The following is a 27,720-nucleotide window of genomic DNA, read 5'->3' on the forward strand; positions in this document are numbered from 1 at the left end:
AAAAACACAGGGGAGGAGAGATGAAGGAGAAAGAACGAATATTTTCTTCAAAAAGGAGCAGAAATGGTGGACAGAAGAAGCTGCTGGAGCGAATGATCCCTAATCTTATCCTCAAACAGCAAAACTTGATTTGCGAGGACAAAAATAAGCAGTGAATTTGAGTTTTGTTTTGTTTATTTGCTTTTTTAACTGTGACCTCTTTCACTCAGGACTCGGCTTTGCCCGGTTCCTCTCTTTCTCAGTCCCTTCCTCCTCCTTGGCTCCAGTATCCAAGAGGAGCCAATTACTCACACAGCCCCAGTAATTAGCATGAGGGATGGCGAAGCCTAATGCCGCTAAGACGAGAGAATTGTGACAGTGAAACTGTTTCTAATGAGACAGACCCCGGGGATCCGCTTCCCTCGGTTCTCGCCCCGCTGACTGCTCCGCGCTCTGCAGTGGATGACGCTTCAGCTGAAACTGTGTCATTTTCAAGATCATCGTACAGCAGCGGAGAGGCAGGTGGGAGGCAGAAATGAGCAGTTTTATGGGGGGAATTTTCCATGGGAGAGGTTGTTTACATGTGCAAAAGAAGACGAACAAAATATGTCAAGAAGAAAATATGTCAAAACGATCCTGGTCATGCCTTCTATTTTATTTTTTTCTATTTTTTTTTTCTTTTTTTTTGCATTATTTTGAGTTGGACAAACACAGGCACGGGCACACGGCACACATGAAGGTGGGATACTTAAATGCACACAAAATAGTTTCTTTGTTTGCTTAGCAAGAGCTGTAAACACAAGCTTTTGTTATTGTTTTACGAAGCTAATATCAAAATATTGCTGACTTGTGCCTGCTATGTACACATCCAGCAGATCTGGAGCAACGTTAACACACATTTTGAATCTTGTTTCTGGCCCCCCGACAGCATTGAGTCCAGTATTTTTCTTTTACTTTGATTTGGTCTCCACCAGCTCCCGAGGGAAACATTTGGCTCTTTAGCTGCTAAATGCTCGCTCACTTCGTGTAGCATAAAGCGGGTCTTTCAATCCTTTGCCTGCTGGAAATGAGGATGATGAGAGCGTCGTGACTGAACCAAAACACTAAAGCTACAGGATGCTGATAAACTGAGATTACTTAGCATGAACTGATGCTCGTGTCTCAGTCTGAATGACCTTTGAGCTGACAGAACTGTTCACCTGACAGAAGTGATTCTACAGATTGATAAATTACCAGGATCTCTTAATCGAGTTATCCTCCCCCAGATCACGACCTTGACGCAAGTCTTTGACACATGTCATGTAATCAAATTATTCGAGAACATATTCATGCAGAATGGTTGTCATTCTGGCTGTGGGTTTGTGTGCGGGAAGCGCCACAGACGAGGGAGTGATTTGGTCCACGGCTCGCCAAAGAAACGCCCTTTTGGCCACAAAGGCTCCAGCCATGAATATTAAGGCTGAGGGTCCCCAAGGTGCTCTGTGGACCAAATCAAACACACCTCCGTGTCCTCGGTGCGCTGGCAGGGCCTGAACCGCCCGTCATGCGTGGCTGTAAGGAGGCTGACAGGAAAGCTCAAATGTCACACAAGGTCAGTTATTCCTCTTGAGTATCAGCTTTTTAACTTAATATCTGTAAAAGTTATACAGCCTCAAAAAGTTTTGTACTAATGTAAGATTAAGTACTGCATTAGCAGTGCTGTCTCTTTACATGTCCTCTCCACAGATCATCAGCTGGTGAGGATGTTAGCTTTTCGATATGCTGCTTTAGCTTCACTCTGTAAGTCGTGACCATGTGTGTATTTATGACCCTTCACACACTTCTCATTTTAAAATGTTTCAGCTGGAAACGGCGATTTCAGCCAGTGCGTGGCGCTAATGTTAGCTTAATTAGCCACAGCATGTAAAACCCAAAAGCTGTAAAACGAAAAGCTTGCTTTTGTTTACCTCACACCAAATTTGGTCATTAAAATGTTTGTGGCCACTGCAGAAGTTTCTTTCATTGTCGTACACATGCTGTACTTTCTGTTCAATTCAGGAAAACATATCACACCTCCACTTCCGGGCAGGATTAGTGAGACTGAAAAACTCGCTTCATATTTCGAGTCATCGGTCACGGAGTCCCGGGACTCGCGAGGTGCTCCTGATAAACACCCTGAATTCTAATCTCTGCTGTGTCATTGTTTAAAAAAAGAGTGTGAAGTTAAGGCCGAGGTGAAAACGATGGCCCACGGTTTGCGGTTTCATTTACTCCTCCAGAGATAAGGGCAGCACATTCTCTGCTCGGCAGTGAAGTATGGTCTGTGCGGCGCACCTCGGCGTGCTGTCCCGCCGTAATGGATACCGAGCATTCAGAGGACAGATAGCGAGCACAACGAGTACAGTCTGGGAAAACACAACACTCGAGGAACGCTTAATGAAAGGGATTTCTCCACCCGCCGGTTCAATGGGATCTTCTGACAGTGTGTGAAAAGGATGGAGGCAATAACTGCAGTCACCCCACAGGAGAAAAGGGAGAGTTCAAGTGTCCCAGATATGCAGCAGTTCTGCACCGTCCCAAGGCACATTCATCGTGATGACGTATTGTTCTTCCTAAATATGAGCTGAGAGTGTGAAAATGTGCGTCTACGCTGTGAGGATCGGGAGGTTTGCCTGAATTTTATATATATATATATATATATATATATATAAACGCTAACAGCTTCTTTTAAACTGCACACTGCTCAATTTGTAGGACTTACTGCACACTGACAGACTGAGTCCCATAGAAACGTCCCACCTCTGACTGACTGAGCTGAATTTGAGCCCAGGGCTTCGTGACGGCAGCACCGTGTGAATTAAGACGCACTTAGACTACCCTTGTGGACACAATTAAGCGAGTCCAGGTCCGTTTTTTACTCTCTTATCCACCAGTTTTGATTGTCTGCAGTTTCCAAATTAAAGGCGCTGCCATTTTCTGTCGCCAGCACCTCACAGATGTATTCCCGGAAACGCCCGCAGGCTGCCACATGTCATGGGAACGAGGAGGTTCAGCGACGCTCCGCTGAGCCTCAAAACGATGAATAAGTTACAAACTTTATGATTAGGCACATGGAAAATGCGGAAAGTGGCTAATAAAATAAAATATTATGAAAGATATGTGTCAAGTCCTTAAACTGGCAGCAGAATCAAAGTTCCTCAACAGGAAGGAACAGGAAGTTTCCACGACAGCATCACGGTGACACGACTGCAAGCAAGCCACGCTAAGGATTTCACTGTGTGACACCATTACTGGAGTGACAAAGGTGGAGGACAGCTGGAGTTTGGACGAAGGAGTCTTTGTGAGATGAAGGCCAATCAGGGAGCTAATTTCACACCTCTCCTCCGTCACGTCTGCAGGCTGCAGCTGCCGACGAGCCTCCAGCATCGTGTCACCCTCAGCACCCGGCACATCGGCATCTGTGTCCCGCCTTGTCAGTCAACCCCTCCATCCAGCCCATACACACACACTCACCCCTCTCCAAGTCCACGCCCCCTCCCACCACCTTTCAGTGCCCTCCCACCCTCCTCTGCACCAAGATGAGTGATGGCAGACAGGATATTGCTTGTCAAAGTAACACATTTATGAAAGTCGGGGCTGGAAAGGACCATTATTTTATGTCGAACTTGATTTCATGAAATCCCGTTTCCAGAACACAGTTTCTAGATGTCTCCATCGGCAGGACGTGGCAAGAAGTGGACAGATGGGGAAGGGAGGGAAATCGAAGGGGAGGAGTATGGAAGGGAAGAGAAAGAAAGCGGGATGACAGTTTAAGAGGAGTCGAGCCTTTGACGCAGACGGGGAGTGGAAACAGTTGCCATGGAAACCCCACCCGACCTCCAATGAGTCAATGAGTAAGTGAGGAGAGAGAAAAAAGAGAGCAGAGAGTATTGGGGGGGGTGAGAGTAAATGAGCTTTACACTAAAGGTATGTCTGATCTGCCTAACCTTTGTCAGACAGACAAACACAACGAGACAAATGAATACACAAGCAAAACAAACACCAGGTGTTCCCGTTTCTCATTCAGCAACACAAAAAAAAACAACCCACACTGCAGCATTGCCTGAAGTCAACCTTTATTTGCTGGGCCCCAGCTCAGAGCTCCGCAGGGAGCCCCCCCCCCCCCCCGGCCAGGCTCCTGAGCGAGGCTCACGCTTCTAGAGTTTATTAGGCTTTTCACAAAGATGCTAAATAACGGACGAAGGGGCACTGGGGAGCCGTTACTCTTTTTTTTATTATTCTGATTATTACTGTCACCCATCGGACACCGGGCTGTTAAACAGAAACACAGACGTGACAAACCATGGGAAGAGAGAAGGGTCAGTCACAGGTATCTTGCAGCTAAGTTCAGGTATGAAGTGCTGAAGAGCACTTTTTTTTTCAAAATAAAAATAAAAATGAATGCACTCGGTCAGAAGAAAGAAAGAGGCTGCAGCAGGCAAAACTGACAGAAAGTGTGTGACAGTCACAGATTCATATTTCCTGTTATGTCGCAAGACTCCAGGATGATCAAACCAACAACTGCGTATGGACAGATGGACTCGCAGTCTCTCTCTCTCTCATTAGTAAACACCATCAGCAGTCTATTACGCACAGTTGCCCCAGCCATTATGACAAACTCATTGCCCCCGTCGGCATCAAACTCTCCATTAACTCCCAGTCTCAACCACGACTTCCTGCGATTAAGGCATATGTTGTTTGTGCATGCATGTACAGGCCCAAGCACACACGCATAAATGTGAGGACACACAATCACTGCAGTGTAGCAAAGCGGCGAAACACACACACACGCACGCGGACGTGGGGACATCCAATCACACCCTTCATAAACTTTAAGTCTCCATTAGCGGACGTTCACTGCGATGTTCTGTTTAAGGGTCCCTCCTCTGCTATCAAACCACTTCGTTCCTTCTTTAGTCAAGCTATTATCAACAGAGCCAGGATTCCCAAAAGCATCATGGTGTGGGGTTAACAGCTGCCATTATGGTTAGGCAATATATACAGTGTCAACTGTGAGAGATACAACAACACGGCTGATGTCCAATGGTGGCTCTCCGCTAACCTCCAGGCTGCAGTAGACCACCGTGGATGTTGTTGCACTTGATTGGGCAGTTTATCTAACATTCCTCACTATAAAGGGTTAAATTACAAGGGGAAAAGGTATTGTATTATTATTGACCGTGTGAATGAAAGCTACGCTGCATGTAAGACAGCACTGACCCAAATCACTCATGTCTCGACAAGACATGTGACTTTATGTTTATAAAGGAAGTCATTAGTTGATTAATTTGCTTTGTCTACAAAATAGCCGGTCAGCACTGTAGTAAACTGGGTCAGCACCCCATAATTAAATCTGAGGGGGTCAAGAGATTATTTACAGGACAAGAAATTAAGAAGAAAAAAAAATCTGCTCCTGAAAATCATGCTAATTTTCCAGATTTTTCATTTTTCTTGACATCACTGGATGATTTTTCACCTTTCGGGCCCTTTTAAAGACTCGTGAATGCTGAGTGCACAACAAGTGACTTTAACCGTCCGTGTGCGTCATCACAAATTGAGCAAAATTATGTGACATTAGCCACAAATAGCATTCAGTATGCTGCGGACACTGCTTTCTTGTCGTTTTCGAGGGCATTACAAAAGCCAAATGCAGTGCGGTGGGGTGCGAGTGCGGCGTCAGACACAGGTATAGTCAGAGTGTAGCTTGTCATGTCATTTAGAGACGGCTGAGGGAAAAGGGAAGCGACGGAGCATCGCTTCACCTTTTTACCTGCAGCTGACCTCTTAATCATCAGCTCTGTCATTCACAGACAAAGACAGACACCCTGGCTAGCTCTTCACTAAGTGCTTTACTGTGTCCAAAGAGCTAAAAGGCTGCGCTCAGAAAAAGATGAACACGCGGCGTGTGTGTGTGTATGAGAAACTGTAATGAGAAAGAGAGAATGAAAGAGGAAGGCAACCAAGACAGAAAGAAATATAATGACTACACGAAAGTCTCAGTGGCTAACAGCAAATCAACATATCAGCGATCGAATCAATTGATCAAACGATGATGACCTCGTCCTCATTTTCCAAGGGGCAAACAGGAGACACGCTCGTGTTCTTAATCTCTCAGATGATGAGCTGAACGAGCTGAAGTTATTTACTCCAAACGTCTAAAATTTAAACTAAATGCACGCGTGTGGAGCTCTGAAATTAGCTCAGAAATTTAAAAGCTGTGTTCAGATATTTTTCTGCTCGGCTCTGGAGAGCACACACACACACACACACACACACGGCCTACAAATGAATGTGTGTCTTAAAGCGTGTGAAAGTCAGATTGCAACAATCTATACATTTTACTGCTGTGCTTTCCAGTTCAGTTTTACCTAAATAATTCAGCCGTTGTCGTCGTGTCAGTGTAGCCCACTTTGGAGTCATGACTTGTCTACACACACTTATTCCTCTCCGCTCTCTATCTCCCCTATCAAATCTATGTGGATTACCAGACGATAGGCCTGATTTCACATGGGCTCAGGCTATTAACGCTCTGACCTTGGATTTCAACCAGGCAATTTGTCTAAGAGCTGGCACAGCCTTAGCTGCCCCGGCCGGCTCCGTCAAAGAGCCGCGATTGGTATGGGTGGCGGTAACTCTTCTACTGTGTGCCCGTCAGTCTCCAACCCCACGAAAGACGTCTCTTCTGTACCACTCAGGGGTTATGTTTAAATTGCTCTGATGAACTACTTCAGATCTATCACTTGCGGTTATCTTTTCTCACTCGCCCCCTTAGTCTCACTTAGGTTTATCACTTATCAAAGATCTCACCGGGCGTACGTCTTACAGCTCTGTTTCAGAGTTTTAGAGTTTGAGATAAGTGTCTCCTTTCCCTTTTCTTTGTTGGAAACATGTGATGTACATCTGGATACATAATCCGGCTAATGACATCTAATCAGGTTATTGGGCAGATTGTTTCATTCAGACTGTCCAGACTGCAGTCACATCAGACTGTCAGACTGTCTCATGAACTTTAGAAATCCAGAAACAAAACTAGTAAGAAGTAAAAGTCCATGTTGCACATTTCTTGCTGCATTTTCATCTTATTTAAAGAACTGCGGGGATCTGATGACCCAGCGAACAGAGACTGAAAACCACACAAGGTGTGGTGCCTGTGTTGTACACCGGTTACGAAAGTGACTACATAACTCTGTTTTTGACGTCAGTAAACATGTTGTACGCAAGCTGTTATCACCTCAAGGTCTGCGCCCAAGCAGAGATGTTCTGCCTCCAGAGGAGAAGCCTTGAGGGGGCCATTCAGACTCTTGTTCCTCTTGTAAAATCACATGAAACTCGAGACCCAGGGCTCCCTGCACTATGAAGCAAGCTTGATCACTGTGTTACACTGCCATATCTGACAGGTCTATCCATCCTGTCTGTGTCCTTTTCAGAGAAAAAAAAATACAGAAAATAAAGTTCTTAATTGAATCTGTTGATTTAAGCTGCATTGGTGCAGAACCAGACCTCCTCCTCCTCCTCCTCCTCTAAAAAAATGAGGTGGGGACAAAAAAACAGAAAAAAAAGCAACAAAACCCTGTGAAAAACAGAAAATGTGGGAAAAACCGCAGCATTTCCACAAGTGTGTACCCCCAACATCCATCCATCCAGACATAAAAAGCCGAGCTCAGTCAGGACCAGGACTTTCAGCAGCACTGAGGCCCATTGTTGACGCTTCATTAATGCACAAATTAACCTCCCCTCACTCGCTCTCTCTGCAACAGTTTGTCTGCAGTGTGGTTATGTGGTCATCACAGTCCATGTCCCATCTTCATGCCTCCTCTCCCTTTCCTTCAACTCCCTTTCGTGTGTCTCTCTCACTCCCTCTATTTGTTCTACCATTTGTTCTCCCTCTTTACTGTTCACCTCTTTCTCAATCTACAATGCCTCACCGGCAGCGCCTCTGTGAGTGGTTATCAGAGAAAATTACGCCTCTGTTGCAAACAAATAGCTCTTTTTTTTCTTTTTTGTATTCTGTTCAGAGGGCAGCAGAAAAGTGGCTCCAGCGAAATCCGCCTGCTCCTGGCCTTGAAGAATGCACCTCCATTAAGGATTCAGGGGAGAGTTAGCCACCAGACAGCTGGGCCTAATGGCACGGTGAGGCTAATGCAGAGCTAACAGACACACAGACACACGCACACACGCTATGCACAGATAAAAGTTTGTACATGCACAAACACTCTCTAATATCACAGCCTTTGGAGTGATGACAGTGAGCATATGTTGAGCAAACCAATGGCAACTAGGAATCAGAAGGAGATGGATTAAACATCAGTTAGTCTAAGCTCTTATGCAGCAAACACTGGGTGCTTAATAAGCCCGATAAAGGCCACACACACACACACACACACACACACAACGCACAGAAAACACACACAAGTGCTGATTTTGAAATGCTTCCCTGATTTAAGAAGTATCAGCACCTTAAAGCCCCTCAGAAATCCTACTCTTGACTGTCTACATAACTCAAGTTCATGCGCCTGATTAGAGACAGAAGGTCCAACAGCCAGACGAGCCTGATCAGACCTGCACTGCACAAGGTCCCAAGACTACCTGGTCCTCGGAAAAAATGTTAATACTGAGACTGGAAAGCTGACTAAAGATTATGCTCCACCAAAATGGGACAATCTGGGCTCGTCCATTTTGTGCACTTTAAGACCCTTTGCATCCTTTTGGTGTGTTTTCTTTGACTGTTTGATTCACGGTTTGTTGTATTTGCATTTACATGTACTGCATGATACCTGACCTTGGAAAACAAAGCTTGCTGTCAATTTAAATAAAGCTATGACTGATGTAAAAAGGCTGCGTTACAAGCTGGAGGGTCAAATAAAAGAGATAACAGAGTTGCATTATGGGAAATGTAGGATCCAGTGTTTCTGGAGTTTGATCCATGCTAGGGAATGTGCTTATATGATGAAATCTCAGCAACTGCTGTCTTCATTAAACCTTTAATCCCCACAATGTTATGGTGGTGACGAACTAAAACTCTGAAATAGCCCTTTAAAACAATATTTTTAATAAATGAAATCACCACATGTAAATTGCTTTCCAGGGAACATGAAGATTTTTTCATTCGACAAGGTGAGCGCAGGTGAAGAGCGTGTGAAGTGACGGAGGTGTGAGGACGAGGTAACTCACAGGGGACGGTGCGGAGGTAGAGGTTGTCCCGGATGATCTGCTGCAGCTCGTGGTCCACCGAGCCTTTCTGGAAGCGCAGGTTGAGGTAGTGGCGCAGGTCCTTGTCTATCACGCCCCCTGGAGGTGCACAATGGGGCAGGAATGAGTATTTCGAATGAGACCTCGTCCATCAAATCAATCACTCTGTGACATGACAGGCTGTGAAAACGTTTTCCCGCAGAGCTAAAGAAATGGCTGAAGGAAAGACAAACTTACTCTGGCTTCTTGATCAGAAATGAGGGCAGCTTGATGTGTTTGTGAATTATCCAGAAAAAAAAAAAAAAACACAGCTTGACTCACACTGTTGTCTGTGCAATCTCCAAACTTGAAGAGCGAGCGGATGAAGCTCGAAAACACTGCAGCGACAAATGACCCAGAAACCACTGGAAACCACAGTAAACAATTTGAATTCGCTAAATCCCTCCAAACAAACACAGGCAGCGCTAATGAACACACTCTGCCCTCTCTAGGATTCAGCGTCTGACAAGTGCAGCCACGATTGGTGGAGGTGTTAATTGGAGCCTTGGCCAAACACATGTGGAGAAATGTCTACATATAAATCACCTGCTTGCTCCCGCCCCCGGGGGCTGTTTTTACTTCCATCCCTCCTCCCCCTCCTCCCCCTCCTCCCCTCCTGTCCTCCCTTTCCTCTCTGCCACTCCGGCAGTCCCAGTTGTGTGAAGGGACGTCCACTTCAAACCAGTAAATCTTGCTGGCTCAGCAGGACAGAAGATAAAAAAAGGATGATGCAGGAAGCGACAGAGAAAAGGAAGTATGGATGATGAGAGAGAGAGATGGACGGTGAGGGCAAATCCCGAGGGGGCGTAGAAGGGGTGGGGGTGGGCAGGCTAAAACAAGCATCAACTCCACCTCCTCCCTCTTCCCCAACAAATACTCCATCTATCTACTCTGCTACACACTCACAAGGACAGGACAGACGAGAGGACGTGTGTGTGTGTGTGTGTTTGTGGGGGTCGACTGGCGTTACTTAAGGGATTCCTCAGAGTGACGATTTAACCAACTCACTTGTCATTCCTGTTACTCCTCTGCTCAGGAGTGAAGCAGACGGAGTGGCTGCACAGGCTGAGAAGACGTTCGCCTAACCTTCAGAAACCTCCGTAAGGCAGCAACTTGGCACGGAGCCGCACAGCATTTAGTTCCCCCCCGCCGCACCCCACCCCACCTCCACCCTCTCCTCCCCTTCTTCCCCCTCTGTGATCCCGAGGCAGTGACATCCAGGCATGATATCCCGGAGACGTGTCGGCAGCACGCACACACACACACACGTGCAGACAGATGCAACCCAACACGAAAACACACGCGATCGACTACAAAAAAGAGGTCAGTCAGAAGGTGGATGAAACTGTGCGAAACATAACGAGCAGCACATTAATTCAAGAATAACCCAGTTTGGAAGTTTTCTGTCATATGGGGGGGGGGTCTATAATTTAGCGCATTCTGGTTCTTCAGTTGTGTGCTCTCAAAACACACACACACACACACACTCACAGACGTGCACTAATCCATCAGAGCTGAACTAATTTGCGGAGCACTGCATCAGAATCGTGCAAACCTGAATTCCAGAGACCGGCACCGTCTGTGTCTCCGTCAGAGACGCCAGCCAATTTACATTTGCATGAGAAAAGAAGCCAAGCCAATGAATCTGCATACTGAAAAGGTGAGCAGACTCAGAAACACACACACACACACAGATAAATTAACACAGTAAATGGCACCTCTTGTGTGGACAGCGGTTGTGCAGCCAGTATAGTGTCACAGTCCTCTTTCCACAGGTTTTGTGATGCAAATAATCTCCGCGGGAGGAAAATCTTGCGCCGGATCTTTCCTGCTGGAATCTCCTCCTACCCCCCACCTCAAAGTGCTGTCCTGTCCCTCAGGTGCCTCAACTCTGTCTCTGTTTGCCCCAATCAGACGACCAGCCGGCGATCAGCTCTCTCACTGCACTCCACAGCGGGGAGATGAAACAGGAGAGCGCAGAGGAATGAGTGAGAGACACTGAGGCAAAGGGGGAGAGTGTGAGAGAGCGAGAGAGAGAGAGAAGAGGAAGGGGAAAAAAGTGTGTGTGTGTTGCTGCGAGTGAGCGAGGCGGGGGGAGAGAGAGACAGAGAGAGAGAGAGAGAGAGAGAGACAGAGAGAGAGAGAGAGAGCGGCTCTGGCAGTGGGGGACCTATCGCACCGACATCCCTCTTTCTATTAGAGTCCTCCAGATTCTCAGATCCTGCAATGCCCCCCATCTGCAGCACGAGGCACTACATCTGTTTCATACACCTCTTTCACATTAAAAGCCATCCGCTGCCACATCTACCCCCCCTCACCCCCCTCACCCTCCTCTTCCTCCTCCTCCTCCTCCTCCAGGCTCACAGCATCCACATGGCCTGGATCTGACCTGGATCAACATCTTCAAACTAAACATTATGTTTCAGTGTCGTCTTGCTTCCTCAGAACAGAATTTCTACTAATTAGGTTGTTGTTTGTTTAGTCTTGTGTTTAGCAACACGACATCAATGGTTTCTGGTGACATTTGTTTTTATTTTTTATTTTTTTTGTCCATTCTGGTCATGCGGTGTTTCCATTCAACTCCTTCCCCTCCTCTTCCTCTTCTCCTTTGGTAATGACACAAATTTATGTGCTTGTATGCACATTTGCAAGCCCACAAACGCAGCTTGACTTTAGAGGCTACGAAGTCGAAATGGAAGCGAACAATGTCAGATGTTATATCAGGATTTGGGGCAGTAAAACAGAAAATATGAGAGTGTGCTGACATCTTTATATAAATAAGATCTGTTCTGCCTTCAGTCAGCCATTCAGCTACATCTGCATGTACAGCAGGGCTGAAGCAAAATATTTTCATATCTTTCATGTATTTCCTTTTGAATTAAAAGGCTGATTTAGTATATAAAATGAAGAAAAAAAATGCCATTACAATTTTTGCTTGTGTTGCTGCTTGATTTGACTGATCAACAGTCCAAAACTCAAAATATATAAAATAAAATAAATAAGATAAACTATGACATAAAACAGCTGAAGAAGCTGCAAACTAGCAAGTGTTAAAGCTGGTTACTAAATCAATTCCATTTTCAGGAGTCAGGTCGAATTGTAAAGAAATAAAATAAAATAAAAACAAAATGCATCCTCCTTTCATGCATGTTAAACTTTTCTCTACTGGATGTTAGACTTTTAGTCTTGCATTAGATTATGTTTTATCTTACCGCTAGCGTCAGAGCACCTTTTGTTTAGTTATTGTTTCCAAATTCGTCTGATTCATTCAACGTTTGTTGATTTTCTGCTGACTGCCTGAACAGTTTGTTATTGTAGAAGAGCTTAAGAATGAACTGAGCGCTGAGCGGCAGCTTGAACACACTCTGGTGACTGCAGCTCTCCTCAGCATGGCCCAGTATTTGGCCGTGTATCCAAAAATAGATTCTCTCTGTGCACATACAGCACAGCAAGAGGGTCCAGTTCTTGCAGAGGCCCTGCTGGTCTGGAATCAGTGGTTTGTTTTTTTGGGGGGAGGGTGAAGGAGGTCATTGAAACAGATGTGATGCTCTCCTTTTTCTCTCGAGGTTTCTCTCAGCAGTTCTTGCAGCTCCAACGGCACCAACATGACTGATGTATGATGGAGAAACGTGTACGGACGGAGGGAGGGAGGGCGGAGGCTGTGGAGCGATGGTACCCCAAGAAAAACCAGCTTGTGGAACACAATAGCAAAACCAAAAGTTGTGGTTGTTATCACTTTGACCTTGCAGAAAGGTAACAGACGTGGGAGGAAAAAAACAAACCAAAACACAACATGGCATCAGATGAAACGACTCCTCCCGCAGGTGTAGCGTGTGTCTCCAGCACGTTTAGAGCCACACTCAGCCACGATAACCGTTTCCTAAACAGATGGGTGGATGAAAATTGCTGTGGCTCTGCAGAAGAAGGGAATCCACCATTTAAGCTCAGCAGGTGTCATGTAAATCCACCGGGAGGCCGGCGAAGAGAAAGAACAGCCTGTGGAGAGCCAGAAAACAAGAGAGCAGCTGGTTCCTCTGGGGGATGGAGGTGCTATAACAGCTAACTGCCTCACGTCGTGGCACAAACTGGTGGAGCTCGTGGAGGAGCTGAGCTGAAGCAGCACTTAACCTTAAAGAGATGGCAGCTCTGAGCGCACACACACACACACACACACATTTGCTTTCATCAATGTTAATTCTGTTTGCATGTTTAATGAAGTATTCATGGGTTATTGACTACGGTTTCCCGTTAAAAAGTAAGCTTTGGGGCGGGTAATGATTCATTCATAGCATCAGTGTAGTTTTCAAGCCGTGCTGATGGTGCGGCTATAGAAACGGACTCAAGTGCTGCATGAATTATTGTTTAAAACATCCCCAGCGCAACAGAAGATGAATCCCACTGACGCTGCTGATCACCTGACTGTCCGTTCAGTCCCACCAGCTACAGCTGCAACGATTGATCCATTAGCTGATTAGCTGGCTGAAAGAAAATTATAATGATAATCCGATATGAAATGACTCTGCTGTCCAAGTCTTGGGGTTTTGGACAGCTGGTTGGATAAAAGATAGCTGAGTCTTCAGTACAAAACATCTAATTTTTCTGTAATGAGGAAAATAAAAAATAAAAATGTCTTAGATGATTGGTTTAATTCTGACACGACTAATCAAATGATTCACATAATCTAATCAGAAATGAAAGCAAATCAAATAACCCAGCACTGAATCATGACTCATGACTCATTCAAGCCCGTTAATTTTAAACTTAGACACAGAGATTCAAAAGATGAATTAAAAAAAACAACTGCTTTGTGTTGCAGCACGGAAAGCCTCACTGCAGCGACGGAGAAAAGACTTGACTGTAGTTCAGAAGGAGCTGAGTGGAAGGCATGCAAGGTCATCCTGACGGACGTGAACGCAGCTCACAGACACACAGAAAACACGCTCAGAGTGCTGAAGACTTCAGGAGTATTGTGACAGCCAAGTCTTCAAAGTCTCCCGCAGAAAGTCTGAAAACTTTCTACTTTATCAAGAGAAATCCAGCATGGAGGCTGTGCTGACAGTCAGAGCTCGCAGCGGCGTCATCAGAGCCACGCTGACAATATTTATCACACCCCGCTCCGAGGGCACCTGTCGGCACTCACATATGTAGCACCGCCACACTGTGAGTGTGTGTGTGTGTGTGTGTGTTAAAGTCAGGGGGAGCTCCGGCGGACAGCTGTTTAGATAATCAGACTAATTAAAAGATCAGGATGGGCTTAAAAACCTTGCCAGACTCATTCACACACACACACACACACACACACACACACATACACACTCACTCACACACACACACACACACACACAGAGCACTCCGCTGATTTGTCTTCAATGAACATGTATGATGCCAACTCTGTGGTGAAAGTGCTGGAATCCATAAACACCAACTGGCTTTCAGATGGGTTTACACACACACACACACACACACACACACACACACACACTCTCTCAAACTAAATGTTGTGGAGACAAATATTGTGTTCCTACACCACAGTGTGGTTTATGTAACAACAGCATGTGTTGACACTTCCTCCGGCTCGTCGTCACATCAATAAATTTGCTCACAGTTTAGGTGAAATTACCTAAAATTAGGGTCATGTTTCGCTAGTTAAGGCAAGAACTGGAGGTGGGCAGTCTTCCCAAAAGATAACATCACAATCTCTTTAACTCTCAATCATGACTCACAATCTAAATTGTGATCCCTTCGCTCAGTCTTAAAATTGACTACAGCCAGCCCTTTCCTCCACCTTTTCTCTTTCCGTCGAGAAAAAGGCGGGAGAGGTGTGTGGCGTTGCTATGGAGCGACGGTGTCCACACACACAGAGACGCGTCCGAGCAAACGCGGGACTTCGTCACAGGTGGAGGCTGACCTGTCAGACATTTTTTGCCTTTGCTGAAAATGCAGGAGACCGGCCTGAAAAACACAGTCCCTCTCCCTCCAGCTCTCCAAACCCCACAGGTGATCACAATGCGCATCTTCCTTCTGTTGCTTTATGCTGACCGTCCCCGGCTCGCCCATTTCCATGGAAATTCACTCAGCCCAGCAGCTGCCTGCCTGCCGTCTGCTGGCGGGGGGGAGGCCTGGGAAAGGGACGCAGATAGTGCAGCTGGAGCAGGAAATGGAATATGTCCTTCACAGGCTGCCATGCCTTCCTGTGGCCACCCTAAGCAGTGGATTGATGGGGAACAGCACGGGGGGGAGGGGGGCAGACTGGTACATTGCAATCCCGAACCTGCCTCACATTCGAAGACATATGGCTCCATTTATAGCCATCAAAATGTGATCCGTGTCCAGATTTGCTTTTTGGAGAGGGACCAATCCAATCACACTTCCTGAGCTTACGCCTGGTATGTGCATGAGATCTTGTTTCCTGGATAGTGTCTGCGTCCTGATCCGATGGCAGGTGGAGGTGTCTAATGTAGGTGTCTGCATGGCCTCACACCTGTGTTTGCTGGAGTAGCCAAAGAGCTGGCTGAACTCCATTTGAACCTGCTGTTACATAAAACCACGTGATCACACAAGGTGCTCTACCTCCACCGAGCAGACTCATCTGCATGCGCACACACACACACACACACACTGCTGGAGGAGCACCAGCTGTGACTGTAAGCAACAGAAGTGGACGAACTGGGATAAACACTGAGGACCCACTGCAGCACTAATGAGCCCACAGCTGGAGCCTGCATGTCACTCATGTTCTTTTCTTTTATTAAAAAATATGGTACACAAATTTGTTTGGCCAAAATGCTTACAACAGCTCACATTTCTAAACATTTCTATTATTTCAAGCTCAAACTTTCCCATCTGTGGTTATTTCTTATTTCTCTTAACATAATTCTGGTCAGTGATGAAGAAACGTCTGTTATTGTGCCAAAAGTTTGCTTTAAAGCTATTTTAGTCACCTGCAGTGCATCTTGTACACGTCAACCTGAATACTGTTGTTCCTTTGACAACCCAGCAACAAAAACACCAAACTGCCCTTCAACACATGAGCCTGTCATGATAAATTCTTTTGTTGGCGAAAATACTGTCCCAGAATAACTGACGTGAGCAAAACTATTGTCGTTTTAAAATCATTTTACTCCACTGATTACGATAATATAACAGCACAACAATGCAAACACCCATTCAAAGAGAATTCAAGTTTTGATTCCTTAATAAATCTAAATAAATAAATAAAACCACACCCACACAACCAAAACAATGAATAAAAGACTCTGGAGTTCTGTTAAAACGAACTGTAGGTAAACATAATGAGCAAGATGGAGGTCAGCAACAATAATCCAGGATACGTGCATAAAATAAGTGGAGAATGTGATTAGCACGGCAGGCATACGTGTGTGTGTGTGTGTGTTTGTGTGTGTGTGTGTGAGAGTGAAACTGGCCAAAGGAAAGCTGCGGTACATAAAAGCTCAGCATCTCACGCCGTGTCACGTGCCACAGTCTGTGTGAGGAGTCCTGCAACAGGCTGCATGCTAATGTGAAATGATGTCTTGACTCGTCATTGGCCTCCACAAGCTGGCATCGGGCTGCGGCGAACACCTAACGCAGCGGGGTTTCTGTCGCCGTCCTGAGCTGCGTTTAAGCTTCTAAAAACCTCTGAATCCCTTCTGTGCCAGTTTTTACCTAAACGCCACCGGCTGCTGCTAAGTACTTCAGCACTCCGTCGTGTCTCCAGTTGTGTCACCCTTGAGAAACTGGCGGATGAGCCGTGCCTCAACAGGTGGAGCTTTGATTTGAGGAAGATGCAAGTGAACCAAAGGTTGCACCTAACATGAATCCTGCCTGCCATCATGCCTCACAGATCGATCATCAGTCAACCCTGCCGTGACTGTGGCTGCCCTTTGCCCACCTCACCTACAATATCTAAGTGTTAAAACTGCCTCACAGTGTTGAGTTTTCGGTGCCTTTTCCCTTTCCGGGTCTGAATTCTCTGTGTTTGCTCCCTCCATTAACTATCTGTTGGTTCCTGCCCCTAATCACTTAGTACTGCATCATGCCACCTCGCCAGGCTTTTACTCTAACTGCTCAACTACAGCACGGCCTGCCAATAATGCATCTAAAGATAATTGTATTCCAAAACTGGCCTGTGTGAATACAGCTGTTATATGACATTTCGTCTAACTCGTCTCACCTGCTTCCTCAGTTTCTAGCCGTCTCTGCTGTTATTTGTCGATTAATTTCCCTCCCACCTCCTTTCACTATCTCGTATTTCAGGCTATTTTTCTCTCTCCTCTCCTTTCTTTCATTGTTTCTACATTTGTAGAAGGAACATAATAATTCTCAGATGGGGTTATTTTTATTTTCATTTGAAGAGTCAGCAGTTTCAAGGAGTAAACGGATGAGCTTTATTTGCCTGATACAGCCGGTGTGAACGGATTTAGATCAGGGCTGCACCTGCCGCTGTGGGTGGTGGACTCGGACAATGTGCAACTGCCGGTGCAGAATATTTTAAAGGGTAACTTATCTTTACATTCATTTGATCCGGTTTGTTACTTTGTTAAAACTTCAAAACTTTAAAACCAGTAGATGCTAAATAAATTTTTTGTGGTTCTTTTCACCAGAGTCCAAACTGGAGGAAGTTAACGCTTTATCCATGCTGCACCACCCAGTTTTACTTAAGCTCTCCCTCTTCGCTGCTAAATGAGAAGCAGCCTTCCTCTTTCTATCCATTTTGCCCCTAACACAAATTTGGTCAAAACCAACAGTAGTCATTGAACTACCCAAGTACTCGCTGTGTTTAAAAAGGTTCCAGTATTGTCTATTTTGTAAAGAAGCCCAAATGAATTTTTGGTGTGATGGGGCACTGAGGAGAATAACAGACAGCAGATGGTAAAGAAGAAGGTGCTGACAGTTCAAGGGGAATGAGAGAGTCAATGAAGATGAGGTGATTACAAAATGGACGGGGGGGGGGGGGAAGCCGCCATGGATGAGCCCTTCCAGTGAGGATTCAGAGACATCGAAGCCGCTCCCGTATGGCGGCTTTGAAGTCCAAGAGAGTGTGAAATGGCCTCAGCCTTGGTCGACCGGTGGAGTGGCGCATCCACACTCAACATGCTAATGTCGCTGCGCCGGTAGCTCAGTCAAGAGGAAAACTCCCCTCGCTTAACGTGACGAGGATCCATCTCCCGCCACCTCCTGTCAAACCGTCGCCTCAAAAGCATGTCATTTGCCCGCAACACTGCGACTGGTTTCACAGTTTGAAGACACAAAGAAATTCCTCTCCAGTGAGAGACGGAGGCTTTCAGGCGTGTGCAGTGGACAGAGTGGTAAAAAAGGCCGAGCAGACAACTCAGTTGCCTTGACAACAACATTACTTCTGTCATAGTAAAGATAGACCTAAGAGACCCAGTGAGGCAAATCTCACCCAGTGTTGTAATTAACTTCACGTACATCTGAGTACGTCCTCAGAAAAGACACCAAACAGAGATACAGAAATGGAGACGCGTTGAGGCACACAGCATCACAGCATCCTCAATAGCTTGCAATTTATATAATGAGGTAATGACTATAACTCCCAAGGAATCAAAGAAAACTTGGGGCTTAGAGAAGCGCCGAGAAGACGGGAAGGGGAGAGAGAAAAAAAAAAAACGAGACAGAAAAATAAAGTGGACAAAGACAAAATGACACGGCCGGCTAGCGCTTTGTCCCCTGAGAGAGAAGCACCGAGCTGGAGGGGAAGGGACCAGCAAAATAAATCCAAAGAGGAGATGACAGGATGATATAACAAGATTATCAAATTCAGATTTTTCTGAGCACTACTGCAATTGTGTTTTGTAAAACCTGCCTGCAAAAGAAAAGTCAGTCACTTCTCTGGATCGTGTGGCGTTTCTTTCTTGTTTCTTTCGGCCAAGCGCAGACACTTGAATTAACTGCTCAAGAGCCAATCAACTGAGTCAGAGGCAAAAAGTCTTGTTGTGGGATGATTACGATTTATTACACATTGGGTCGATTTTAAGTGGACACGCTAAAAATTGTTCTACGCCAACGCTCAGGTTAGGTTCAACTGCTGCCTCGCGTTCTTACTGTGTCAGGGATTATTAGCAACATCTTGGTGCTCGCTTTCGATTTTACCTCCACAACCTGTCTGATCATAATGAGTTTGTTTCTTGGGGTTTTTTTTTTGTTTGTTTTTTGTTTTTGCCCTGATCCAAATGGTTATTTGGGGAGTGGTTGTAACTCATGTCCAAAACAATAAGCCCCAAGATGTGAAGAAAGTTTTAAAAAGTGGGTCATGTGACTTTTTACTGATATGAAAACACATCCTCTTTTAGAACTACAAATGATGAACTCGCACAACTGCAGAAAACAGGGTCTTATTTATAACCAATGAGTCGCTCGCTAATGGCAGAGCCGTAATGGCGGCCGTCGGGCTTACTCCAGCGCGTTGTCACTGTCACAGCACAGCTCTCATTACACCTCGCTGAGGCCAATTTAATTGAGCTAACCCAATCAGAGCCCGGGAGCGCCGAGGTCCGCTGAGCCCCCGCAGCAGAGGTAATAGAAGCTGATGGAGGAAAGATTAAAAACGTTACTGCTGAATCATGCTTTGCATATCCTTCGTTCCCTGATATGTTTATTTGAAGATGTTTATTTAGATGAAACGCTGGAAATCGACGGCGGCGGCCGTGTAAGCCGCTCATGTAGCTTTCGGAAAGCAAACAGGGCTGGGAGGATATTCTGTGTAAATGTTTCTCTCAGCAAATGTAAATGTGGTAAAGTGGTGCGAGTGCAGAGTGAGCTGTTGAATATTCCTTTTCAATTATGTTTTAATGAACTGTGACAATGCGGGACTCAGAGGGGGAAATGTTAATGAAATATTTGCTTGAAGTTTAACTTTAGAGTGGGGGAAGGGGGGGGGGCTGCAGGAGTGCTGCACAAAAAGATGTTGACTGATCTCACACACACACACACACACACACACACTTGCATTCACAAAGGCTGAAAATAATCCATCAAGTCTTTCTCTCATCACACACTCACTCAGGTTTACAGTGATTTACTAGTTCTTTCTCATTGACTCTCTCACACACACACACACACACACATCTCGTCACAACCTGCGCTGTCAAAATAGCCGCCACACACAGCCAATCACGGCGCACTTCAAAGGCCTTTTCGCCCAATTGCATTTGGCAGCCCGGGCTCCAGATCACAGCTTACTGAGCAAAGCAGAGAAGTGCCTCCGAGTTAACATCCCCCAGCAGAAAGCCATTTTATGGATAAACCAATACACTGCAAGAAAGCCGAGACACCCCAGGGAGCTCACAGACAAACACACAAACAGAAGCAGCGCACACACACACACACACACACACACACACAAGCCTGCACCCTCTGCACGAGAACGTTTGGAGCGCAGCGCAGACTGGAAGCTGCAGAGTGCAGATCATCTGAGGTAATCAAACTCCAAGAGGGACCCTTGTCAGGTCAGATCTCAGCAGGATTTCAACATGAATCCGTCTAAAGCTCTCCACTGTTGTACAGGGACCACTCAACGAGCAGGCATTTTGGTGTGCAGAGGACGTTTTGGGTGGTGGCGGGGAGGGGGTTATGTTCAGAAGCCCGAATGTCTACAGTGCATTATTAAGCAGTGAGCATCTGGGACAAAGCAAAAGGTCATCTGCACAGTTTGGAGACGCATCATGCAAATCATCTGCTTCACATTTGCATAGAAATGAGGCTGTGTTCAATTTTGGTGCTACGTTGGCTCAAGATATTTGTGTGGCTGACCTTTGACACAGTTTTTGTCGTTTTAGTGGCGACAAAAACCTTGACAAAAAGCTGCACTATTCATTTCTGGGACGACGGGTCAACTAATTATGTGTAATGTGAAAGGGGTTGGCAGCAGTCACGACCCCATGGAGAATTATCACTGGACTCTGCAGTTCCCCTCAGCTCCATCAAGCTTTTTAGTATCTTTTGGCTAATCGTTTTGTTTTATGGGCCACAAATTTACCGTTTTGGTTCAGTCTCACTGCTCTCATCAGTGCTGCTTCAGGGGCAGCAGGGAGCAAAAATTATTTTCAGCAAAAACAAAACCACCAAACGGCACACGAACAAAGTTAGCAACTACATGGTGGTAACGTGGTGGCATTAGAGCATCTAAAAAGCCAGATGTCGACCTCAGGAGCGGGTGGACGTCAGACCAAAGCTGCAGTGTGACAAGATGTTTCAATAAGACTTTTGTCTCGATTTTATCTATCTAAGATAAGAAAGTCTTTGGCATAGATGAAGTTTGTTCTAATTTGTTTAGGCAGACGTAAAGCACAGGCCACTTTTAGGCTTTTTTCCTCTTCAACTGCTATTTTAATGACATTTACTTGGCTTTAAAATTGCACAAACAAACTTATTTTCTCAACTCACCAGCTGTTTACTTTCTTGATAAATTAGTTACTCATAAGTCGGTCTTTAAAATATCCACAGGTAGTGGAAAAAATCCTAATGCCCGAGTAGACACAGTTGTTTAGATTCAGAGCATTTTTGCTGTAAAAATTGTTGACGATTATTGCTAACTGCTGCAAAATTCAAAATGCTGTGCACTTTAAGCCTGCAGTGATGTGGTCCAGCCAGTGTGCATTCCCCGAGAATCAAATAAAACAGGAAAGAAGTCAATCAAACCTCATGAATCATCCACTTTTGTTAACCTGTACGCACCTGTACACCCCGTGACTGCCTCTCAGGACCGCTCGCTCCCTCTCAACAGACTCGCGCATTTGTCACTGGATAGCTTTTGCCTGCATCTACCCGTGTGAGTAAATCTCCTGCTGGCTCATCCAGGTCAGGCCTCTCAGCTCAGCCACAACAGTGCAAACCGGTCAACCATTTCAAATTCTCCCATGTCACCCCCCTCCACCCCCCACCCCCAAACACCCACCCTCATCACAGGCTGCCCACGGCTGTCTGCGCTGGATTCAAAGTGCTGGTGCTGGCACACATAAAAGGCAGCTGAGAAAAAGCTGCAGTCCATAACTCAAAGCCACAGTCCAGTTATGCCCTCAGAGCAATAAGGACTGCAGACTCGCTGCTCCGAGGAGCTTCTCTCTCAGGCGGGGAATTACAAAGTTTTCCTTCAAGTTTTCTCCGATAAACATTCACATCCCCTTGACGGCAACAGTCCATCTGCTGGGTCACAAAGAAGGAAGCGCTATCGTCTTAGGTAATCGTGGCATTTCACTGCTGCCTCCCAGCTGACATTTATTTATGTGTTATTTTCATTAATCCTATTTGGCATTTTAGTCACCCGGCCTGACGCCGTGTCTGCCATATCTGTTCAAGACACAGCAGAAAAAGATGAAACTAAATCATCTTTTTTTTTATTTAACTTTTCGTTTGATATTCACCGTTCACTTTTTTCAAGAGCAAATGTTGCGAGACATGTCATCATGACTCAGAGCTTTCCACACAAGTCTCGTGATTTACTAAAAGTTAGATGCCACACAAAGAATCCAAGGGTTGAATGCATTAATCACGGCTATGGAGACAAAAAATAGTACACCTCCATCAGGCAAGCAAACAGCAACCACTGCTGGGGTTGAGCCTAAAGAAAATCAACATTTTAACAGACCAGTGTGGCACAGCCTATTTTCCTAATAATGACTGTGCAAAGTGTCTCATTGATTTTTGTGAATGTTAGAGGAGGTTAATTACGATCTCAGCCGCAGCCAGGGCCGTGCAATCATCTGGAGGTAACAATAACGGACTGAACACCACTGTGCATGTAAGTATAGGTGACAAAAATGCAAGAGAAGTTTTCACGCCATAAAACTTTAGGCCAATTTCAGTTCTGCTGAAGGGTTGGCACAAGAAATTGACCTTACTGTGAAGGGCTACAGAGCAGCTGATGAAAAGAGGAACGCTGTGTTTTTCCACCACTGATCTATACAGCCCATTTACTGTCTATGGCTTCCTAAAGCGCTCAATTTCGTTGTAGCAGGAGAGGGCATGTTGGGCAAACAGCACTCGACACAAAGGCTTTCAAGACTTCAAGAGCCGAGGAGAAAGGACCTCTCAATAGGGCTGCTTTCAAAGCTCATCTTTGATTTGAGCCCTGGATGTTTTCTACATTCCCAAATCTCATTTTATGCTGAACAGCAGCGGCACGGTGAAGGGTAAATAAATGCTTTGGGGGGGTGCAGCAAAACATGGAGGCAATTATTAAAGGGACCGGTGAGCAGACAATGAACCGACTCTACCTTACGCAGAACGTCACAGATTCAGAAACCTCTTCCTCTTTCTGTTGCCAATTATTTTAATTTAAACCTTGGAATTTGTGCTGTATGTTATTCAGGAGATCGTTCATCAAACTTTGATGGGACAGAAACGGCTTGGAAACGGTTTTATCGTCAAACATTTGCTGTTTCCGTCCCTTTTGAGCCACTTTTCTCTTTTTTATATCTTTGTAAATTAAATATGTTCTACAGTTGGTCAGACAAAACAGGCTATCTGAAGACAACACTCTCAGGAGCCTGTAATCAACAGACTAATGAATGATGAAAATACTCATAACGAATAAAGCTTGATGATTGCATGCTTTTGTAGTACAAGCTGAGTTTTCCTGTTCTTTTCGAGGCACCACTAGGGGAAATTCCACCTGTCATGTCCCATCACTGTTGCACGCTGGTTCACGTAGTTCAAGTAGCTGAAGGCTGCTGAGGACTCAAACTTCCACAGACAGCTCCGTCAACTGGTTTACCGACATCTCCCTCGGAACAAACAACTTTTTTCCCTCCTCTTGCGGTCGCAGGCGAGGACACAAATTCATCCAGCCTTGTGGAGACACCCCATGCTGGCTGTGGCCCGAGTCGCCCCGGGGCCAAGTGGGAACACACAGCATGACATGCGATTGAGTCTCCAGCTCAGAGTCCTCCACAGACGTGACTTCTTGCTCCGCAGTTCATCAGCATCAATGTCAACCCCTGCCCCCATGATATTATTTCCAGGGTCTGAGCCAGTGAGCTGCCAGGAGTTGACCTCTGACCTCTCTGAATTAGTCTTCTCTTCAGAGACGTTTGCAGATGGAGCGCTGCGTCAGTTCCAGTTACAGATGAAACGAAGTCTAAGCTGCCAGATAACAAATTGAGCCGCCACATTCAGAACAAACACCTTTTGGCGTTGGAATAACTTCTTCCCTGCATCTTATTACCTCAGGTTCCTCTCTGCTCCTCCTGTGGCTGTACCTCCGCCTCGCCCCCCACCCCTCCATGTCATAACAAGAGCGGTGTCTGCAGAGAACTCTGGAGAGGGATGAGGTTCATCAGCAAATGGCTCCCTAAAACCCAACCTCATTTATATGCAGATGAAATAAATATTGATGTGCTGCCACGCTCCTGTCGTGTTTTGCCTAATTGATGCCAGGGTTCTTGTACCACTCGTGCTAGGTACAACTATGGGCGAGAGGATTGCATGCCGAAATGAGTTGTCGCAGACAAAACAAAGCCACAAAAAGCGCTTAAAGTGAGCAGACGGACGGCACTTCACAGCCACCTGAAACAAAGCAAACGAGTGACGAGACGCACGAATGGCTTTCCTTTTATTTAAATATCGTGAAGCCCAGTCATCATCCATATGGTTGAAGCGTACAGGCGAATAACAGCTTACAGTGCAAACAATGATTCTGATGCAAGTTCCCAGAACACACAGCGAGATCAAGTTCTTGCAGTGTTGCCTCTTCTGATCTCTTTAAATGCCCACAATATTCAGTTTAAAGAGAAAACAAACAGGAACACAGGTGTACTGTTAGCCATGTTAGCATCGTGGCTCTGGGGATGCTAATGCTGGCCTCGTGGTCAGTTGGTCCGGAGCAAACTACCTGATAGACTGCGATGATTTTTGATACAGACATTGCCTTGTCCCTGGTGACGAGTCCTTTATCAGGTCATCATGTCCCATACCCATACACTGCTCTTTAAATGGACTGTGTTTACAAAGTGCCTTTAGTCAAAGCACTTTTTAGTTTGCTGTCATTTACCCAATAACACACCCACGCCAGCTAACATGCAAGAGATTATATCATCCCTAAACATCTGCGTCGCAATGTAGTCATTGTGAGCATGTTAGCATTTAGCTCAAAAGCTCCAACGTGGTGAAGTACAGCCTCACAGAGCTGTTAGCTCTCTTCTCTCTTGTCTTGTTAATTAGTGACAAGATCGATCAGCTACTAAGAATTTTGACAGCTCATCTTTTGTAAGTAATTAATTAATCGGTTAACCGTTTCAGCAGTAAATGCACTGATTACAACATTTTCATCATGGAAACTGTACCACAACGCAAACTGATCACAATTAACTCTAAAATTTGCAGACTGTCTGCATTTCAGCAGATAACTTTGATTAGCATCCTCGTCAGACTAATTGGAACGTGTCTGCTGGCTGTCAGACATGTGATCAAATCACTACCGATCTGCAGGTGTCATTAGCTTAAGCATGTGAGGGGATGTTATCAAGCACAAACAATTACCGCAAAAGCATTAATTAGTTCGACTCTAGCTGGCTGCAATCTGAGTACAAATTGAGTAAATACAGTTCAAGTGCAGGATGATAGATGGGGGGGAGTAGAGATTCTCGTTTTGACTTGTATTAAGACGTTTAACATACACTCAAGTGCCTCAGAGACAAACTATAGAAAATGAGAGCAAAGCAGGCAGAGGGAGCATCTTCTGTATTGGGATCAGCCTTCTGAGCTGTCACAATATTGTTGCTTCAGCGCCACACACTCCGCTGCAGTACAACTCTTTCTCAGCGAGAGCAAAAATATCTTCTGACGTGTGAAAACACTCAAAAAGCTGCAATTTGTGAACGTCGCTGGCATAATGAGGATGAGCCACGCAGGCTGAGCGTCACGCTGTTTTAATAGGCTGTAACCTACAACAATGCTGTTTATCTTTTCACCTGTTCGCAGCGAGACATTTGTGACAATTTTCATGTGGGAGCTGCGAATACGCTCATAGATTAAGTCAACTAACTGGGAATTAATCAGCAGCAACTTTAACAATCAGCCACTTTAAAGGTAGTTGTAGGCCAACGCATCTGTGCTTACGCTCAGTCTGTCTCACCAAACAGCTCTGAGGCCGATCAATCTGCTGAATGCATTTGCTTCATTAAACGCATGCAAAGCCAATTTTTTTGAACGTTTTGAAACCCGAACCAACTGTTTAAATCTTCTTAAATGTGAGCATTTTTCTGTTTAATTTCTGTGGCTCCAGAGGGAGCTATGTCAAGTCTGGGGGTGAAGACAGAAAGTTTCAAAATGAAAGTCTGGGGGTTTGGAGTTGGACAGACACGAGCTTCCCAGACCTCTGAGGTCCACTTGTTATCTCTACTGCAGGCTCGCAGCTCGAGGCTACAGTCGCCACAACCAGCACGAATCTCTGATTCAAATGTCTGCCTTGGCTCGAGATGCATCGTGGGTAACGTGAGCTCCAGGTTCTGACGAGGACGCAGAATGTGAAGAACACAAAACGTATTCCTGCTGCATTGATTTTAGCATTTTTTTAAATTCTTCATCTTAAGACCAAACGGTTGCAAATGGTGCTACAAAATTAAGCAAACAACTTTTACTTTTATTAGCTCAAATGAAAGACGACACCTTTGGCTTTGAGAACTTGCTTTTCTGGCTTTTTATAATCCTAGAAATGAACCGACAGATTAATTGATAATTAAAATATTTACAGTCTACAGCCTTGTGACTCTCTTTCCCAGGTTGTGTTGGCTTGTTTCTGTCCTTTCACCATTTATTTTTTAATTGGAGGTTGTAATGCAACAGTGTAAACTGACCTCTCCTTGCAGTGAATCCTGCAGCATAAAGTGAGTGACACTTAGATCAGCGGTCGCATCAACTGACCAGATAAATAAAGCTTGAAATTTTTACATCAGGGGACAATGTGCGTCTAGCAGAAAGTGAGCCGTTGCGTTGAGAATCCAAAGTTGTCCACCGCTGAGCTCCAGCAGCGAACTGTGCAAGGCAGAGAGCCTGCAGCCCTGGTCCTATTTTCAGCTTCAGTGGGCAGAGAAGAGTCGAGAGCCGGGCCAGCTCGGGGCAGACGGGATCAACCCCAGCCTCGATTAACCCTGCACACTCCGCCTCGCAGTCTGTCACGCGCACAAACACGAAGCGGCTCGTTCAAACCAACGCTGCTCATCACGGTAATGGAGGTGGCAAAGCATAAATACGCGGCGGCGAACGTGACAGACGAGGAACATGCAGCGTTTCTGAAAAGAGTTATGAAGGGCATTCAAGAGCCAATAAGTCTAAAAGATATTCACTGAGAGGAAATCACACACACAATCTGATTTGATGAGAGTGACGCACAGAAGCGCGCAGCTCGTCACGAAGGCGGCCATCTTCAGATCAAGTGTTACAGATGGCAGAGCTCGAGACAACTCAAGAAGGTTGTGTGTTGTCACGTGATCAGACGAGACCCATTAAATCCGGGTTTTAATCACCTGGAAGGACAGA

General features: G+C 45.6%; 1 protein-coding gene across 13 annotated transcripts in view; it reads right to left on the reverse strand.

Moving 5' to 3' along the window:
* magi2a (membrane associated guanylate kinase, WW and PDZ domain containing 2a) overlaps nucleotides 1-27,720 on the reverse strand; it is a 215,331-nt gene that overhangs the window by 116,287 nt on the left and 71,324 nt on the right. For 11 of the 13 annotated variants that reach the window (XM_046379314.1, XM_046379311.1, XM_046379308.1 and 8 more), the window contains one exon: nucleotides 9,169-9,285. Coding sequence is in view for 10 of the 13 variants with exons in the window: in XM_046379311.1 (XP_046235267.1) it covers nucleotides 9,169-9,285 (117 nt within the window). In the remaining 3 variants the exon portion in view is untranslated. Of the gene's footprint in view, nucleotides 1-9,168; nucleotides 9,286-9,423; nucleotides 9,709-10,943; nucleotides 11,138-27,720 lie in introns of those variants that run through there. The other 2 variants (XM_046379315.1, XM_046379317.1) reach the window with 2 other exon arrangements.

This window comes from Scatophagus argus, chromosome 22 (genome assembly GCF_020382885.2).
Source record: "Scatophagus argus isolate fScaArg1 chromosome 22, fScaArg1.pri, whole genome shotgun sequence".
NCBI classification, from domain to species: Eukaryota; Metazoa; Chordata; class Actinopteri; family Scatophagidae; genus Scatophagus; species Scatophagus argus.